The sequence below is a fragment of the Sarcophilus harrisii genome, chromosome 6, assembly GCF_902635505.1.
Source record: "Sarcophilus harrisii chromosome 6, mSarHar1.11, whole genome shotgun sequence".
NCBI classification, from domain to species: Eukaryota; Metazoa; Chordata; class Mammalia; order Dasyuromorphia; family Dasyuridae; genus Sarcophilus; species Sarcophilus harrisii.
The window spans coordinates 160536509-160557129 of NC_045431.1; the positions used below are offsets into that span (position 1 = coordinate 160536509).

Below are 20621 nucleotides of genomic sequence, written 5' to 3' on the forward strand. Positions count from 1 at the left end.
AGAGGACTGTGGGAACTGCGTATGGACCAGAGTATAGCATTTTCCCTCTTGTTATTGTTGTTTGCTTGCATTTTATTTTCTTTCTTATTTTTTCCCTTTTCGATCTGATTTTTCTTATGCAGCAAGATAACTGTATAAATGTGTATACCTATATTGGATTTAATACATTTTTACCATGTCTAACATATATTCAATTACTTGACATTTAGGGGAGAGGGTGGGGAGAAGGGGGAGAAAATTGGAACACAAGGTTTTTCAAGGGTCAGAGTTGAAAAATTATCCTTGCATATGTTTTGAAAATAAAAAATTTCAGGAAAAAAGAAGAAAAAAAAAAAGAAAATGGGGATTATAGTCCTTAGAGTACCTGCCTCATGAGTTTGTTGTAAAGATCGAATAAGAAAATGTATATAAAACACTTTCGTGATGTGAATTACAACTAGTATAACTCCTGGAAAAGTATTGCACAATCTAAAATAGTTTAATTTTCAGTCAAGTGGCATTCATTAAGTGTGTGAAGTTTCAATTGGTTCTGTTTTACTGCTCCTCAACAAAACGCCCACACATACACACACATCCCTAATTCTTTTTCTTAATTTAAGCCAATTTCAAATCTATACGGCACCATGCTAAGCAAATTTATTTTTACTGATGTTTATGTTTTGTAAATATTAGAAGTTTTCCATCTTGGGACTTCATTTCTTCACTCTAGACCATTAATGGCCTTTTCTCTTCATAATGAGTCTGGCCCTGCATTTCCTTATCCATGCCTTGTTGTTCTCACCTGGATTCTCTCCAGCTCATTTGCTTGTCTCAGAGATGCCTTGGAAGGGCAACACATAACAATCTAGGTGTGGCTTCCTAGAGTCATTGGGGAGGGAGGAACCTTTATCTCCCCACTCCTTGGTGTGATGCAAGCTTCATATCCTGGGTGAAGACACAAAAAGTGCTGATGTGCTATGAGTTGGCATGGCACCACAGAGTCTTCAAGAAAAGAACAACAAAGGAAGTCAAATCTTTTCTACTGAAGGGAAAGCTGAATTATGTGAGAGTGTTTGATTCAAGAATGAATAATGAGGAACTGTTTTATGGAAGTGAAAGAGTAATTGCCAGTCCTTCTAGGCAAGGATAGTAAGTCGCAACAAATTTTTGATTCATCTTATGAACACAATTTTAATAATTTAATAAATAAAGATTTAGAAATCTTTTGTTATATGAATTGAAAAAATAAATCAGAGCAAAGTCTTTTGACTTTCACTAATATAGTCTATTTAAACTACATGCATGCTTTCCGGTTAGATCCAGATCAAGATAGGGGTTCACTAAACAGAGTGTCTATTTTTACCAATTCAGTCTCTAACTAGGCTCCCTAAGGAGAGCTAGTGCAATGTCAGCAAAAATCTAAATTTTTCTAAAATGTCTTTCATATATTACTTGAATAACATTTTTGTATTTTTCAAAAAATATTAAATTCTTAGATTTTTTAAAAATTAACACATACACACACATGTATGTGCACACACAATGGTATTCCTAAGACACAAAATCATTGGTCTGCCAAGAGAATTTTATAAAAATTTCTCTTCTCACATTCACGTCTTGGGTCTTGGCAATAATGGAGTCAGAGCTGGAAGAAATGACAAAGGTCATGCAGTCCAATTTGGGAAATAATCATTTGGTCTCTATTAGAAGCCTTCCTGTGACAGGGAGCTCACTCACTATAACATGGTCCATTTCAGTTCTGGTATGTTGGTATAGGATGAAGCCCTGGATTTAAATTTAAGGAGCTTCAATCTTCAATTCTTTCCTTCCAATTCTGGTTTTGGAAGTTTTCTTCCTAAGCAAATCATTTCCCATTGTTGTACCTCATTTTTCTCATCCATACAAAAAGAGGACTGAACTAATCTGATTTGAACTCCAATTTCTATCTAATTCTTAGGAAGTTCCCCCCTCTATTTAATCAAACTGTGACTTCTCTAACTCCACCAAGAGTTCTTTTGTCTCTATAACTTCTAGCTATGATAATGCATTGCCTTATTCTATAGACTTGAGTACAAGTGAATTATTACATCTTCTAGATGACAGGTCTACAAATGTTTAAAAATAAGTATCATAAGTTTTCTTATAAAAGATGGATGTCTAAAAGTCATGGTTTTGCATACATTCATGATACTGATTAATCTTAGACATGCTAGATGCTTGATAACATGCTTGTGGACAAAAGCAATTAATCATGAGACTATTAATTTCTGCATTCTTTATGAAATATCAGCATATCTTGTTTGGATCCATGTCATATGCTTGACTCATATTTGCTTACAGCCCACCCAAATCCAATGTTCTTTATAACATGAGCCCCATCTATGCTTAGTTTCTTCATCCTGTTCTCAAACATTTGAGGTGTTTTTTTTTAATCCAAGTGCAAGAATTTATGTTTACTTCAATTTTATCTTTGACAGGACATTCTGATTTTCTTCTGCATCACTTAAGTACAAGCAAATAAACAGGAAAACAGCAAAAAAGATGGCCACAACTTTGTGATGTTCCACTACAAATTTCCCTCTAGATTAAGATGGAATCACTTCCCACCATTCTTTTTTTTTTTTTTTTGGTCACTTCATTCAATTGGCATTGTAGCCACATAAGTGTCCAATCCCTAACTGGCATTGTAGCCACATAAGTGTCCAATCCCTAATGTACACAGGCATTATAAGAGATTTTTAAAAGCCTCAATGAAATCCCGGGAGATTTTTGTTCAAAACCTGAAATGAGGTTCTTCTGGCATGGTTGCTCTTCATGAATCCATCTCTGTCTCCCTTTTTAAATGCTCATGCAACATCTTCAATTACAAATTCTAGAATCTTGGTAATAATTAGTTTCAAACTCTCTAGCCTTTAGTATGAAGATTCTACTTTCTCCCCACTCTGAAAATTTAGATAGATAGATAGATAGACAGATAGATGGATGGATGGATGATGGATGGATGATTGGATGGATGGATGGATGGATGGATAAATGGATAGATGGATAAAAAGGCAGATAGACAAATAGATAGATAATAGATAGATAGATAAACTCTTATCGAGAGTTATTTTGTCACTGTAACTTCCATCTATGATAACTCATTGCCTTATTCTATAGAGCTGAGTAAAAACTAACTTATATCTATCTTCTAGATGACAGACCTACAAATAATTAAAATAACTATCATATGTTTTCTTCTGAAGGATAAATGCCCTTCATCTTTTTCTCAATGGGTGAAGAGAGAGAGAGAGAGAGAGAGAGAGAGAGAGAGAGAGAGAGAGAGAGAAAGAGAGAGAGAGAGAGAGAGAAAGAGAGTATGATGATATAGATATAGATACAGATACAGATATAGATATAGATGATATATAGATATAGGTAAATGTACGTTTCTGTCTATAATCCTGAAGAACCTCTCCAGATATCTAGAATTTCTTAAAGGTCACAAATAGCTACTCAATTTTCATGTAGGCAAGTTCTTTGAGTATTTTGGCTCAGAGTTTGTTTTTGAGGTGAAGAGTTGAACTCATTGAAGGCAATTAGGCCCTTTCTTAGTCTTTATCACTTATTTGGAGTTTCAGATTTATCATCCCATCCACCCCAAGCAGAAATGGTATTTCTCAATTGTAGCATTGATAGCCCTTTTAATTATATTTAACATTTTAGAAGTGTTGAGTTGGTACTGGTATGGAATCAAGATTTGAACTCAAATTCAGTTTCAGACACTTACTAGCTAGGAGACCTTTGGCAAATCATTTAACTGCTATCTGTCCCAATCAGACAATTATAACACTTATTTCGAAGGATTATTATGAGGATAAAATAAGATAATATTTGAAGTGCTTCCAAATCATAAGGTATATACAAATGAAAATTTAAGCTAAATACTGTACTTTAACCTTACTAAAAGTATTCTTTCTGAGCTTAGCAACTCATTTGTATTTTATCTTTAGTTACCATTTCTTACTGCCATCACATGCTCTTTTAGTATCTGAATAAGTTGGTGAAGTAGTTGTATAAGTGCACTGGACTACAACAGAGAGGTTTTCCATTTCCTTTTCCAGCTCATTTTACAGTTCAGGAAACTGAGACAAATAGGGTTAAGTGACTTGCCTAGGGTCACACTAAGTATCTGAGTAAATGTCTGAGGCTGAACTTAAACTTAGTTCTTGATTCTAGGTCCAGCACTATCCATTGCATTACCTTGCTGCTAATAGTAGCAGCAGCATCAGGAGCAGCAATAGTGGTATTCAATATCCTTTAGTTCATCTCACACATTTTACAGAGAAAACTTTGGCCTATAAATAGAAAGTTATTTGCTTAGGGCCATCCAGTTAATTAGTAATAGAGTTAATTTGAACCAAAATCCTGAACTATTGACTCCCAATTCAATTCTCTTTTCATTATGCTTTTTCCAACGTCAATACCTTTCATGTAACTACGTAGTCAAGAAATGATGAAGAAAAATTCCATATATCATGAGCCATTGAAAAACCTTGTTCAACCTGTTAATCTAAACATAAGGGCTATCTCTGGACCACAGGTCACTTGGTACAATTTTCTTATTGTTGCTACATAGCCATTCATTAAATCACACATATGATAGCAGAAAGAGACTATGAATCAAGAATAACAATGGGGTAAAGGTACAATATTTTATGATCCATTCAGAGGAAGAAAGGCTTTGCTCATGTCTGATTCCTTAAGACAATAGTCATTGATTGCTTGAGATTCTTGTTTCTTCTGAAGATCATTCACCTCACCTTTTATAAGTGCTGTTGTGATAGAGTAACTAAGTCAATAATATTTCTATAGACCTTTGATTTCTAGAAATAAGAGTTCACTCTTTGAATTCATGCCTGGGCCACTGAAGCCTCAATAACACTGGTTTTGTATTTAATAATAGTCATCACATTCATTTCAGGTGCCATAGAAATATCTTATTTAAAGTGGGTAAGTCCACATTGTGGACAGACAAGAAGCCGAAAGGGGCTAGTCCTACTTGCCAGTAGATAACAGGTATCAGGAGCATGTATGTCAATAGTTTTTTTCCAACTAGTGGCCTAGCACAGGATCTTCCACATAGTGGATGAATTCTGTGAAAATGTCTCTCTTCTCTCATCCATAAGGCATGGAACTTTTGAGGACAGAATCTTAGAGCTAGAAGGCATTCCAGAAGCCATGTAGTCCAACTCATAGCTTAAATATGAAACTCCTCTATAGCAAATTTCAGGAATGACTGCTATAATCCATACCTGTCATATCAGAATAAAAACACCAAATGTTCTTCTATTAAGAATAATAACACCAAAAAAAAAAAAAAAAACCAGACTCAGAGAGGGTCAATGATTCTTGCATCCAAAACTTCCATGATAGACTTCATTAGCACTGTCAAGTCTTGTCAAAATGAAGTGGTTCTATTCATTCATTCCATGGGAATTCAGAGTATAGGTTAGAATATCAAGGGTTTGATATCTTCCTCTTCTCTTTTTTTTTATTCACCCAGATCTTGCCATTCTTCTGGATCCCCTTGGAAGATTTCAGTTCAGTTCTGGTCCACATCTGCTTTTATCAATGATATTTTGTTCACTTCTCACAGAGGCCTCTTCTCTCTCTTGCAGACTTTATAAGGATGTTTCAATTTCATGCATCTAAAACAAAGCAATGAATTCAATATCAATTCAACAACTGCATATAATTGTAGAACAATCGAAGACTGACAGACATTCAGTTTTGAGTTTGCTTTAAGTGGGAAAAATAATGGAGATCTGTTGCATTCAATTTCATATACCTAAAACAAAGTAGTGAATTCAATATAATTCAACAACTGCTAGACAATTGTAGAATAATTACATAATATGATCTAGATTGCAGATCTACATTAAAATATAGAATAATATAAAATGATATAAATTCATATTGTAACATAATAAGTCTTACATTATCCTCTTGGTTGTGCATTAAATAGGACAATAGAGATCTTTTACATAATCTACAACTGATAAGCAATAAACTTTATCCTTCCTTCCTTTTTCTCTCCCTTACCATGGACATCACATTCAAATCCACAATGGTAAAACAAAATCAGCTCTGTCCTCCACTTCTAAATCTTCATGTGCTGGCATTGAGACTAAACCTGTGATTTCATAGATGGAAGGAACTCCCTAGATGAGGAAACTCCTACTATCCATGAATGTCTTTTCCTTCTTTGCAATTTCCATTCTTAAGAATTTGGCTAGAGTACTGAAAATTTAAGTGATTTGTCTAGGCTTAGAAAGCAAGAATATATTAGAGGAAGGCTTTGCACCTAAATCTTCCTGGTTCCAACCCAGCTCTTTTTTCCACTATTTCAATAATAAAAAGAAAGGAATAAGTGGATAATTCAACATGTGATTTTTTTCCAAACATCCATTAGTCATTGTGACTGTGTAATCTTAGTCATGCTATTTAACTGTCTTGTGCCTCAGTTTCCCCATCTCTAAAATTGCAATCCTTTCCTCCTTTGATCCTATATGTTCTAGTACAGTGCTTGAGGGATGGAAGTAGGAAGAGACCTACTAATCCTCTCCCCCACTCACCAAAAATTACACCGAATAACAAATTAATAGGATCTTCTTCCAAGACTTTAGAGTCTTGGAAGAGTCCCCTATGTGAGGGATGGGGAGGGAAAATATCATGTGATCATAGACAGAAGCAACTAATAACACTTTCTTCATGACATGATGCCAACAGTACAGTACTTTGTTTATGAATTCTAACTTTTGTAATGTTGTTTCCACGATCCCAAACAGGGATACCACTTTGACCATTCTAAGAGCCTGTTAATTTTTACCTTTGATGGGAGTAGGAGGATAGGAGGTAGTAAAGTCTGGAATTTGCAGCTATACACTGCCAACTGAGGATTTAATTCAAAAATATGTGCTAAAAGTGAACTTTTCCATGGCAGTAAGGTAGATATTGACATGCATTTCCATCTCCTTTTCTTAGTATTCATGGTGTGTGTGTGTGGGGGGGAACAAAACAAAACAAAACAAAAGGTACCAGAACTGCTGTCATGAATGGTCCTGCCAGATTTGTGGTCTGAATTTCAATGCAATGCTGTCCATGCCATATTCCTTCTTGATCCATACCTCTTTCTTACATAACAGTAGATAATAGCAAGGAAGAGACTTAATAGCAATCCAACACCGATTCCAACTGCAATATATTTTTCATAAGAATCCACAGCATATGAAGTTAATGTTAAGTGCTCACATCTTTCTCCAGTATAACCTGTAGTGCATCTAAAATAAACATGTTTAAAAATATTAATGGTATAGGTACAAAAGAATTCATTTTCAAAGAATTAACAAATGCTTGAAATACAAGAAAATTTAAGCAGAAACTATAGATAGGAAATAATTCTCAATCTATCAAAAGAATTCAGTTACTAAACAAGGTCATTTTTTTTTTGCAAGATCATTTTATCAAGGTCTCAAGTATGCTTTCTTTGATCAGAATGAAAACTTAATGTTTGATAAAACTCTAGTATCTAGTCTATGATTTCACTTGCATAAGGAATTCTCAGTTAAAGAAAAGTGCTCTCACTGATGCAGATATCCAAGTTCTCTAAAACCTAGTCTTAGAGAATGGCTTGAGTCACTATCCAGTCCAATCTCCTCATTTTACAGTAAAGAAACTGAAGACCAGAGATAAGTGACATACTCAGGATCAAACACTCTACATGAGTATGATTTGGGACATTTTATAGCTGAGAAAATCATAAATTTGGAGCTAGAAAAGACCTCAGAGGTCACTGAGCCTAATCTTTTTATTTGACAGATGGGGAAACTGAAACCCAAAGAAAGAAGAGATGCCTTTGTCAAAAGTCAGCCAAATAAGAAATGGTAGACCAGGATTCAAATCTAAGTTCTTTGGCAGCAAAGTCTACAGACTATCCACTATAAATATTCCTTCAGATGGAGAGATGAAAACTCAGAGAAAGGTGAAATAGCTTTGGACTCATAGAATATATAGTTGCCTCTGTGAGACATTGGTTGAGTCATTTCTTTCACCTCAATACACCTCTATTTCCTAATTTATAAAATGAACAGGTGAGATTCAGTGACTTCTATCTCTTATCTATGATTCTACAATCCCAGGGGCTTGTTCAAGCACTAAAAAAATACAACTAATAGCCAATTATCTCTTTAAATTTCCATCCACTGCTTGTTTCACTATACCAAAAGAAGCTCAGGATCTTCAACTGTACATTAATAACTTCTGTTTGACTATTTTATAGAAACTACCATTGATTGTGTAGTATCTAGAGAACTGGCTTTAGTAGCATAAAGTTTGGGGATTAAGTCCTAGTTTTATAACAAATGTTGAATTCTACTTTTGTCTTTATCTTCCTCAAAATTATATCAGTATCTGGTACATAGTGGGCATTTAACCGATATTTGTTGAGTTATACAACTGATTCTTGGAAAATCACTTAAGCTCTCAGTGATTAATGCCAGGCAATTCTCTAAATCAGAAATTAGAGATAAATTGCTGATGCTCCCACAGAAAGAAATCATAGATCTGAATTGCCCCCTCTCCATCCCTACCTCACAAGGGTAGCTGGGAAATGGCAGGATAGCAAAATGCTCTTGATCATTGGGAAAAGGTACTGTAGAAATTCAATATAAATCAAATTCCTGATTTCTTTTTTTTTAAGGCACTATAATTCCTCTTCGAACTCTGCGTCTTCTATGTTCCTTTAAGTAGACTGGCTTGCCAGTTGATATAAGAGACTACCAATGGAACATGATCCTATTATGGGGTAGGAGGAAGGTGAAGTAGGATTGAGGATTGTGTTCATTGCCTTTACCTGCATATGGCTTTCCTGAGCTCATGATGGAATGCACAGACACCATTGATACAGTAGCTATGATGGTCTGCAAGACAAGGGTGAGAGAACTTCAAAGCTATGGGCCCCTCTGTGTATTCAGCTGAGAGAAGGAAATATGAAAATAAGATTAGGGTTAGAAAGTCAGAGAACCAAGGAAATCCCCTCCCCTTCACTTATCTCCACCCCTTTTAAATTTCCTTTGGCTGTCTCAACTTTTGAACAAGTGATCTTGTAACAAGTGGTGCTCAGAGGATGGCAATAATCCTATCCAGGCTGGTCTTTCAACAACTAAGGATGGGGATGGATTGATTTTTCTTTCAAGTTCAAGGAGTTCAGAATGAAAGACACTTAAAGTGTGTGTGCACAGACTCACCAACAGATGGCACCATTGATTATATCTTCCTAACTATACTGAAAAACACTTCACTAATTATTTTCTTTATTAAAGAAATGAAAATTAATGTGATTACAGTTTTTTTCTCTTTTTATTCCTATATATCAAAATCTATCACTCACTATAATATGAGATGTTTAGTTCAGTCCCATAGTCTTCTAAGAAAAGAACAAAGTACTCTAAAACTGCAAGGGGGATTCTTCAGAGTTGACTCTGGAATGAGGACTAACATGTCTTATTTTTCTTCTCCTTAACCTTCTTCTTTAACCCTCCTCCCTGCCTCTCTGTCTCTGTACTTCTGTCTCTCTGTGTGTCTCTGTCTCTCTGGCTATCTCTCTGCCTGTCTGTCTGTCTCTGTCTCTGTCTCTCTGTTTCTGCCTGTCTCTGTCTCTCTCCCTCTATCCCTCCCTTTCTTCTTCCCTCTGTCTCTGTCTCTTTGTCTCTCTGTCTCTTTGTCTCCTTCCCTCCTCTATCCTCACCCGTATTCATAAATATTCAAATTATCACAATAAAAAGTAGAAAAATATTTTTTTTTCATAGAAACCATTATTGTGACCTAAACAGCTAAAATTCATGAACTGGTGTAACTATGAAAAGAAGCAAAAAAATGTAGGGGACTCACACTTCTACACAGAATAAATGAGTATATTGCCATTGTAGCAAATGCAACACAAATAATAGTGGGGTACAAATTTTTCTTTTGAGCCTGAAAGAACTGAACTTTGTATTCTCTGAGGAAGAAGGTAAACAAAGAACAGACTAATTCTGTTCTTTTGCAATATTTTCTAGATAACTCCTACATGTGATGGAGAGGGACCACTCCCAATAGCAATAGTTTGCTCATATCATTCAAGGTAAAGCAGAGGGATTTGACAGAAAGGATAACCATTGGCCTGATGAGCCTACCCAGAAGAATTGTTATAAGAGAGAGCTCACATCACAGTGCCTCTGGAGTCTGGGAATCAGTATTCCAATTCCATTCTATCACTCACCACCTGGGTGACTTTTCAACAAATTACTTAACTTCTCGGGATTTCAGTTTCCCTTTTGAGGAAAATAAGGGAATTGAACTAAATGACCTCAAAGGTCCCTTCCAGCTCTGACTCTATCACCCTAAGTCATAAAGTTATTAGTAGAACTTTACCTTGATCCATGCTCTCTCTGAGAGCACAATCCTCATTTAAGGAAAGAAAATGTATAGTGTTTTTTCCTAAGAAACCTTAGAACCAGGATCTAATTCTCTAAGTTTCTTCAAATCCCCAAAAACTCACTCAATGATTATTACCTTGGGGTGAACTCTTTGGCAATAGGTGACACTGTCTTATATATGAGATCTTTCTGAAAAATCAGTAGTAAAGCTATCTTTGAATATTATTATACATATTAATATGCTAAATATAAAGATATATATTTCTTAGTTATTAGATAGAAAAATAAATGCCAGACCAAGTTATGTTTTTATTTTTGTTGTTGTTTTTCTTGAAATGTTTAACATGCTGAAGGTACCAGTAAAGTCTCAATTATTGTCTCCTGGGGTAGGTGTGGGAGTTTAAAGGAATTGGGTCTCAAAAACACAGGCTGTATGATTGCTCACAGATGTCAATCCCTTTAAAAAGATGCTGACAGAGGTGTATACTGAAAATTACCTTTAAAATACTTATCAGTAGTTTTGTCCAGTGAGGATAATCTGTGCTTCCAATCTAATCTTATGATTTGATGTTTAATTTTGAGGAAAGGGAAACTGTTCTTATAGGAGACACTATACTAGAAAGAACATTAGGCTTAGAGTTCAAAGTCTGAAACATTCTTGGTAACTATACGAAGATTCCTAATTTGTTTCATCATTCTGAACTGACTACATGATTTTCCAGTGCTTTCCAGCTCCATTATTTTTGTAGCAACACAGACATATCAAGAACAGTAGCTCAAAACTATACTTAGTTCTTGTTTAGGATATTGAGAATGGAAAGAAGAAAATTAAAGAAAAGGAGGCAATCACTCCTCTGGATCATTGGTTCTCAAAATGTGAGCAAAGATACCCCCAAGGGTCTGCAGCATCAAAATTATTTTTAAAATATGAGTAAGAAATTTTCCTTTTGAAAACAGTAAATCTTAATAGATATAATCTATATAAACAGCTCTATTGGGAATTCTTAATAGTTTTCAAAGTTCAATAAACATACAAGTTGCTTCTCTAGAGAAAGAGCACACATAAGGAATATGGATACATATATTTTTTTCTTTTTTAAGAGCCAGAAAACACCAATGCTCCAAAGTAAGACAAAATATTGCCAACTTTTCCTTCACAGATGACACAAAGCATTGTATTTAAAAAATAGCCTTAGGACTGCTATAAAATCATAAAATGGGCTATCATTGACTAAAACTGAAGCATACTGCTGGTTATTTGAGAATTTTAGATGAAAACCAATGTCTATTTGAACCGAATGGTCTCTATTGAGAAAAACAAAATGCTTATGCTTACAAAACTGGATTTCTTGCAAAAGTAACTTACTGAAGGTAATTGTCATGTTTGGGTGTTTAAAAGGAAAAAAAGACAAAAGCAAAGAGTTAAAAAAAATAGGTTTTTATGATGTTAATCTAATAAGTGTTTATTTTGGGTAATATGTGAATGCATGCTTATCAATATACGTGCATATGTAATGATACATGTACACACATGAACTCATATCTAGTTACATCTGTACATGAAGATATAATTTTATAGGTGAAGATATTTCCCAGGAAGGAAACTGCTACAAATCAGAATGGTGATTTTCTATTTCAATATTATGAATACATATATTCTGAAACCAAATATTTGGAAAGACCCTCCTCTTCTACTTGCCTGCCAAGTTATGAGATCAGGATGTGGTGTTTCCTCTCTGCTTGATAACATCACTAACCTTCAAAGCAGCATGGAGAATGTGGCTTGCGTGAGAACCATAAAAACTTGTGCTCAGGTCTTGGCAGGTAACAAGCGTTCCAAGTTCACCTCTGAGAGTTCAAACAGGTTTGAAAAAATGCTGATGCTCAGAATCTGCCAGTAGTTATTGTAATCATAATTAAAAGATACATGGGAGGTTGGGTAGTTAGGGAGCTCTGAGACGCTAAGAGTACTTTCTGAACGTGAGGAGAAAGTGGATTCAGTTGCTGACTTTCTTCAGAGTACTCTTGGCTGCAGTGTTTCATCCCATACTAAACTGTGATGCCAGTTACTAAGAATGCTAAAATGGTAAAGGTCTTTGCTTACCAAGAGAGAAGACTTGGAGATATCCAAGTTTTAAGAGAACTACTGGTTTCAGATTTTCAGTAGGCAATTGTACAGCCCTTCACCTCCAGGTCAGTGATTTAAGCTAAAATATGATGTTCTTTTCACATGTTTTGCAGCCTTTTGCTCTAAATAGATTAGAACACTCCCAGAAAACAATATCTGGATAATCCGCCTATTAAAGGAGAGTATTGAACCCTAAATAATTGACTCTGCTTTCATCAGAAGTCCTAATTTAACTATCACTTGAAATACAAATATAAGGAAGAAAATACCTTCTGTTTTGTTAACTGTCCAGTTACTTTGTTGGCTTGTAATGGGTGTAGTTACAGTAACAGCTGCCTCTTTACTCAATGATACCATGGCTGTATTAGGGGAAAAAAAGAAAAAGAAAACAATCTGACATGTTAATTTCTCAGAACAACTTGTTTCATGTCTAGAAGCACATCTTGGAGTTATTCTCATTCAGAGTGTTTTAGAGTTATTAGGAATTCATTTGCAATTGAAGCAAAAAGACGAAAAAAATTTAAATGGCCTTATGAAATTATCATTCTAATAACTCCATTATTATGAGTCAGGGAAATAGAGAAAAAAAGCATTATTAAGAATTAATAGAGAGAAAGTAGGATGGATTAGAAAGACTACTCAAAGTAAGTTCAAATACTGATTCTGCCATTTCCAGTACCTATGTGACTAGACAAATGACTGATTTTTTTGTTTCTGCAGTTTCCTCCTTTTTAAAATGAAAGTATTAAAATAAATGTACTCTATATTAATTCCTTTCTTGCTCTAAAGTTAGGCTCATTTGTAGTATATAAATATAAATATAAATATATATATACACATAACATATACATAGGTGCAACATACTTTTATGTATATAACACATATCTATAATAGATATCTCTATAGATTTAGAAATCTCTATATACTATATAAGTATATATGTATCTATATATACATATATACTTTATATATCTCTATATAACTAGACATATATAGACATAGCTATGCATAATATATCTTTATATATACATAATGTAAAATATACATATGGAGCTTTATTTAGGTATAGATAGATATAGTTATCTCTATATATCTATTTAAATATATCTCTGTATAAATATATGTCGATAGAAGCACAAATATAGATATAATATTTGCATATACTAGCTATATACTGATTCAGGTACCTGAATACAGTTATATTGAAATGAGTTAAAGATATTAAATTACTGACATTGTTTTGAAATAGAATCAGAATAAGTTCCAAAAGAAAAAAGTCAAAACATCAGAAAAGCCACATTCATCATATTAAAACTGAGTCAGTTGGTTCCCAAAATCCCTGCCCTAATCTTTGGCACAAGCAAAAGTTATTAGAAGTTAACTTCTTTTTAATTAAAAGAAAATTAATCCCATGCATATTTCAGACAGACAGAAACACTGAAATACAGAATGCCTACCATTTAGCAGAATGTACAATGGAATTCCAAGTGCCATCTCTTGCTGTTGATTAATAATCTCTTTTCCTTTTCTTTCCCGACTGACAGGTTGTTCTTTTTATTGGCCTCTCTCTGTCTTCCTTGTTTTTATATTTCATGAAACGTCACCTGGCAATTCTTACCAATCAAAAAAATGTATATCTGGCAACAACATAAAGCCTTCAGGCACTCTGCATTATTGAGGAAACTAGCATTATCTAGCTGTGGGATCAAGTTTTCTTTTGAAACATTGGTTTCCTGTTGCCTATGGGCATAATTGCAAATGTAAAGCCAGTTTTTAAAAAATTTCTCCATTTTCAAGTGAAACTGAACATCATTTGAACAAAATGCTGTTTGTGTGAAGGAAGACAAATGATGCTGTTGCCTGTGAATATGGATTTCCTGAAAAGATAGACCAGTAAGGGTCATTATCAACTTTGGAAACTCTAGAAGTAAAACAACTTGTCCATTAAAATATCCAAATAAAAAAAATAATAACTTACATTAAGACCCACCAATAACTAGGAGTCCCATAGCATACAGCGCAAGCACTTTAATATTTTCTGAATTAAATGGAACCTTTAAAAATTGTCAATGTGTTGAGACAGAACAAACCAAAATTTTAATTTTATTTTTAGCCAATTTATTTGGTCTAAATAAATAAAAACTCTCTAAACTTCAAATAAACATATATTCCCATATAAGCAAACTATTTTCCTATATAGAGATTTTATAAATACAGCAACATCTATCTTCATACCATCATTTTTCTCTATTATGATCAATAATAACAACAAATATTTTATGATATATAAAACTCTTTCCTCATTAGAAACTTAATTACTCTTTTTTGGAAACATAGAACAGGATGCTAGATTCAGATGTCAATAGTGATTAAGTATGCATCACAAATATTAGCATGTAGAGAAGCAATGAATCACTAAAGAGAAAAAAAGAACTCATTAAGACATAATTAATAGTAATATTCACTAACTGATTCATTTACTATAGGAGTACTTGAATCTGAACTTTTAAAAAAATATTTTGATAACTGTATTTTAATAGAATCAGCTTCCCTTCTTAATTTTATGAATCTAAAAATATTATTCTCAGAAGCAGTTCATCAATTTCTCTAGACTGCCAAAGAAAAAGATGAAGAATTCCAGATTTGGTGTTTATTCTGGAATTTTTTATATCACTATAACATTCAGATTATCATTGGTGTCGATTTGACCAGAATAATTAAAAATTTGCTCTTACCATCCAAAGCACTGATTGAAAAAACAATTCTGTCATGATCTCTCATCATTTTAAGGATTTTCCATAAGTTTTCTTTTAATTCCATCCAACTGAACAAATGTTTATTAATAAGTGCCTAAGTCTGAGTAAACTACAAAATCCATCCTAAACCTAGAAATAGATTGGTAGTTGCACAGTTAAGAGTAGTTTTATTTACCTTGTAAGGATACACTTGTCAAAAACAGAAATGATACAAGCTGATAATTCTGGTTGTGATGAGTTCTGGCCTTCTGTGGCACCTTCCCTCCCCCCCCCCAATAAAAGCCACTGTGGCTTTTATTCCTGCTATAGGCTAAGGCTTTTGCCAGATCTGAGGAAGAAATGAGAGCCCTCCAAGCTGGAAGCTTTTATATGAGGTTGATGGGTGCTGCCAGGTGCTGTCATGAGTAGAAAGTCTTACATTACTTTTTTGTGTGTGTTTGTTAATTTTTTGTGAGGCAATCTGGGTTAAATGACTTACACAGACTTACACTTACAGATAATAAGTGTCAAAAGTCTGAGGCTGTATTTGAACTAAGGTGGTCCTGTTTCTAGAGGTAGTGCTCTATCTATCCATTGCATCATCTACTTCCCCAGTTTTCCATTATTCTTGAAACAAAGACACATTTGTGCTCTGGCTGCATAAATGGCAAGGCCTGCTGTGCAGTAGTATCCATTTGTTCCCACATGTCTTAAAATGCTTATTGTGCTACAAGATCTGCTTAAACACAAGTAATGTATATAGGACTGACTATCATCTATCTCTATCCATCTTTTGATTGGAGTCATCTTTAGTAATGCAAGACTCAGAACTCTAGTCTAGATTGATATACAATGTATAAAGATTTGAATTAAAATCCAGCCTCAAATACTTATTAGTTATGTGATCCTGGGCAAGTCACTTAACTTCTATCTGACTCAGTTTCCTCAACTTTAAAATGTGCTAATAATAATACTTTTCTCAAGGTTGTTATAAGGATCAAATGAGGTAATATTTGTAAAGCATTTAGTGATTAGCACATAGTAGATGCTTAATAAATGCTTTTTCCCTTCCTTCTTTCCTTTCTTCTTTCCTTCCTTCCTTCCTTCTTTCCTTCCCTCTTTCCTTCTTTCCTTCCTTTTTTCTCCTTGCTTCTTTCCTTCCTTCCTTCCTTCCCTTCTTCCCTCCTTCTCTCCCTTCCTTTATTCCCTCCTTCTCTTCCTTCTTCCCTTCCTTCCCTCCATTCTTTCATTCATTCTCTCCTTCCCTCCTTATTTCTTTCCTTTCCACCTTTGCTCTGTTCTTCCTTCCTTTCCTTCCCTCCCTCCCTCTTTTTCCTCCCTCTCTCTCTTCTGTCTCTTCCTTCCTTGCTTCCTTCCTTCCTTCCCTTCATCCTTTTCTTCTTTCCTTCCCTCCTTATTACAAAAATGGCTATCACTGCTTCAATTAAACCCTGGATCAAAACCAGAGATATCATACTCTTCCTCCCGGATCTTGTGGAAGTTATTCCAAGACTCCTTCCATAGTTTATTCTCTTTCCTGAAGGTACCCTCTCTTAAGGGAATGAAACTATTTGCTTTTTTTATGTTCTTATGTTATCTTTTCTTTCCTTGAGATTAGAACTTGGATTCTTTCCATCCCAGACTTTTACCCATGTTCTGAATAATGAATTTGGGCTGAACAAAATTTCCACTCCTTCCACCCCTCACTGATTATATAACAACAGATTATCTCTCTAGTGTAGCAAGGGTCAATAATAATCCCTACCACAACCACTATCTCCTGATCTGAACTTGACCTGAGTATCGTATGATTTGGGTATCCATGGGCAAAGAAATATTGAAAAATGGTGGTACCAGCTGAGTAACTGGGGATGGGGGAACAAGTTATCTCCTTTGCCTGGGACACTGTCAGGTCTATTCTAGTGGCTCCAATGTGACAACTGTTAGAATTTTTTTAAAATAAGGTAATTTATTGGAATTTTATTCTGTCTATGCCTTCCTCTGGGTTCTCTCTATTTTAAGTGCTCCCCTTCAGCAAATTAGTGTTTTTATTTAGTGATCCTCCTTCTCAGGCCATTGTCTAGGATAGAGTTCCATCCACTCAAATACAGGACTCTAAAGTTTCAGTTAGTGTTCTGGGCTAGGCCTAATTCAGTCTAGTCCTATGACTCAGCTTCAGAATTGGAACATGAAGAAGCATTTGTGAACACATAAAATCCAAATAAAAATAAGTTCATTTCACAATAAGATATCTTGAAAGGATACCATCACAGATTCAAATGAATGGTGCTTCTTTTTCACTTCACATTCACTATGTTGACAATACTAGGTCAGAAAGACATTTTGTAAAACAGTGGAAACTACACCAGGTTATTTTTGAAAACATTTAGGTAAAAAGGATCAACCGATAAAATCCTAAGGACACTTTCTCTTCCCCCTTATGGACAAGTGACCATCATAACTTGGATACCATACTTACAACAGCTGACTAAAATGGACTGCTGAGGCCCTTATCATAACTTACAGGTACCTATGAATTCACAACAGCAGAAATAGAAATAGTATATTTGGTGTTTGGTTTGGTTTCATTTTAAACTATATATTCCTCTAATGTGGACTCTGCACACTAAGAGTCATCAGAATTCATCATAAACCATTGGAGTGTCTGTCATCATGGTCAAAAGATTTTTCTGTGAAAGTAAGATGAGGGCTGTTACTGTAACAGTGGCAGTGTAAAACAGTATAATGGATGAAATGCTTGACCTGGAGTCAAGAAGACCTGATAGCCAAAGGGCTATCAAACTGTGCATCCCCTTTGATCCAGCAGTGTTCCTACTGGGCTTGTATCCCAAAGAGATCATTAAAAAAAAAGGACCCACATGTGAAAAAATGTTTGTGGCAGCCTTTTTTGTAGTGGCAAGGAACTGGAACTTGAGCAGATACCCATCAGGTGGAGAATGACTGAATAAGATATAGTATATGAATGTTATGGAATAATATTGTTCTATAGGAAAAAATCAGGAGGATTGATTTCAGAGATACCTGGAGAGACTTACATGAACCAAAGCAAAGTGAAATGAGCAGAACCAAGAGAACATTGTACATGGAAAAAAGATTATGTAATGATCATTTCTGATGGACTTAGCTCTTTTCAACAATGAAGTGATTCAGACCCATTCCAATAGATTTGTGATGGACAGAATCAACTGCATTGAAAAAGAGGACTGAATGTGGATCACCACATGATAATTTCACCTTTTGTTATTGTTTGCTTGCTTTTTGTTTTCTTTCTCATTTTTTCAGTTTTTGATCTGATTTTTCTTATGCAGCATGATAAATGTGGAACTATGTTCAGAAGAAGTGAATATGTTAACATAGATTGCTTGCTATCCTAAGGGAGAGGGATGAGGGGAAGGGAGGGAGAAAAATTTAGAACATAATGTTTTGCAAGGGTGAATGCTGAAAACTATCTTTGCATGTATTTTGAAAAATAAAAAGCTATTATTTTACAAAGATTCAATTGAAGGAAAAAAAGACCTGAGTTCAAATCTGATCTCAGATCCTGGTTGTATGACTTTTAATCTGTTTGTCTTAACTGTAAAATGAGGATAATAATAGCACTTGCCTTATAGGCTTTTTATGAAGCTTAAATAAAATTATATTTATAAAGTGCTTGGCACAGTGGCCTGGTACATACTACATAAATGCTTATTCTTTTCCTTCCTTCCTTTCTCTTCCTCAAGGGGTGCCATAGATGAAATGATATACCTTGAGTGAGAAAGATATGTTCAAATCCAGCCTTAGACACTTACCAGCTTTATGTCTGTGAGCAAAAATAACCTATCTTCCTCAGTTTTTCCTTAGCTATGAAATGTTAGTAAAAAAGCACCCATCTTCCCAACGTTATTTTGAAAGGAAAAATGAAATAATATCAGTAAAGTATTTTGGAAGCTTTAAGGACTGTATAAACAGTAGATATTCTTGAAATTGTTTTCTCATGTATCTAAACTCCAATTTCTTCAAGGATGTTATATCTAGGCCAATAGCATGAAAGATAGGAAACTTTTTCAGAAGGAAGACCCTGATATTTTCCATCCCAATGTCATTATTAGTAGTTTATTCATCAACCCATATTCATCTGGAATTGACTATAACATTTGAAGAGTCTGGGCATCTTCCTTTACAAGATGAGCTGTGGCTTCTGCATTACCTGAATTCAAAGATTGAACCAAATCACAATCCCAAATAATAAATCTCATGGCCTGACTTAAAGCCAGAAGAAATTATTTCTTAAATTAACTTTAATACCAAAAAGTTCATAGTTGCAGCATAAGACATAAAAAACATAAAAAAATACACCTATTAAATTTATATAAGGTCTTTTCTAAAAGCCTCTAGCTTTTTAAATTTCTTCTTGGCTTAAATAAAACCATCACATTGTGAAATTCTATACTATAGGTAAAAATGCCGATACAATTTTTAAAAATTGATTTCTGTAGCTCCAAGATTGAAAGTCTCCTTGTTTAATAGCAATGCTAATGGTCTAGGGATCTAATTAAAGCCTTTTCCTAAGAAGCTTTTGGACCATTTCTCTCCTTGATAGGGAGATTCTAGGCTTGAGAATTAAAACATTAACACTTGCAACATCAGTATATTACAGCACCTGAAAACCCTATCCCCAAAGATCTGCTGATAGTTTGATATTTCCTTATTCCCTTCCATTTCTCAATATTATATGAATAGTAAATAGTGCAAATAAAAGACTTTGGAATGTATTATTTAGTTTCCAATTGCCTTCTTAATGTTCACAGATTCTCTTATGATCAATAATATGTATGTGATAAAAATGCTTATGAACTGAATTGCTTTCAAGTCATATTTATAATTAAGTGCTAAAAAAAATTGTCTAGAGGAGGTAGTAGAGACTTTTGGATTGTGGTGAGTATTTTAAGTCCTTTCTATGGAGAGTAATTGCTCAGACAGCTTACTATCCAAATAACAAATTCAGGAAAACTATGTAGCCTTTCAGGATGCATGTCAATCAAAACATTGAAAAATGCAAAAAGCATTTTCTTATTTATTATAGACTACATTTCTCAGGTTAAAAATTGATAAAGCCTTTCTTGCAAAATATGAGGATTCTTTTTTCTTTCCCAGAGGGTGTAAGAACGTAAATTTTCACAGAATTTCCCATAGATATTCAACCACAGCAGTGGAGTATACAGATTACAGTATTTGTGAACTCTGGAAGATTCCCCAAATATTTGGTAATCATCTGGGGCTAGGGGCTGCCCTGACATAATTAAACAATAAACATTCTTC

General features: G+C 34.4%; 1 protein-coding gene across 2 annotated transcripts; it reads right to left on the minus strand.

Annotated features, from left to right (window-relative positions):
- Positions 1–4161: 4161 nt before the first annotated feature.
- EPGN (epithelial mitogen) lies at positions 4162–14543 on the minus strand. 2 transcript variants are annotated; one of them, XM_003772839.4, is made up of 5 exons: positions 14022–14543; positions 12834–12923; positions 8873–8993; positions 7149–7301; positions 4162–5669 (listed from the first exon to the last, which is right to left on the minus strand). In XM_003772839.4, exons 1-5 carry the CDS (start codon positions 14056–14058, stop codon positions 5612–5614), a joined length of 459 nt encoding a protein of 152 aa, XP_003772887.1. In that variant the 5' UTR covers positions 14059–14543; the 3' UTR covers positions 4162–5611. The 2 variants fall into 2 exon arrangements, with proteins under 2 accessions (XP_003772887.1, XP_003772888.1); XM_003772840.4 differs by having other exon boundaries at positions 7060–7301.
- Between the last annotated feature and the right edge of the window lie 6078 nt (positions 14544–20621).

What these genes read in the sequence shown, in the direction of transcription:
- EPGN (XM_003772839.4), bottom strand. Translation starts at nt 14,058, where the DNA reads ATGGCACTTGGAATTCCATTGTACATTCTGCTAAATG. An exon ending in CTCAGGAAAGCCATATGCAG is followed by an intron (nt 7,302 to 8,872) that starts GTAAAGGCAATG and finishes TGTTTATTTTAG; the next exon opens with ATGCACTACAGGTTATACTG. An exon ending in TACTGTTATGTAAGAAAGAG is followed by an intron (nt 5,670 to 7,148) that starts GTATGGATCAAG and finishes GCTTTGTTTTAG; the next exon opens with ATGCATGAAATTGAAACATC.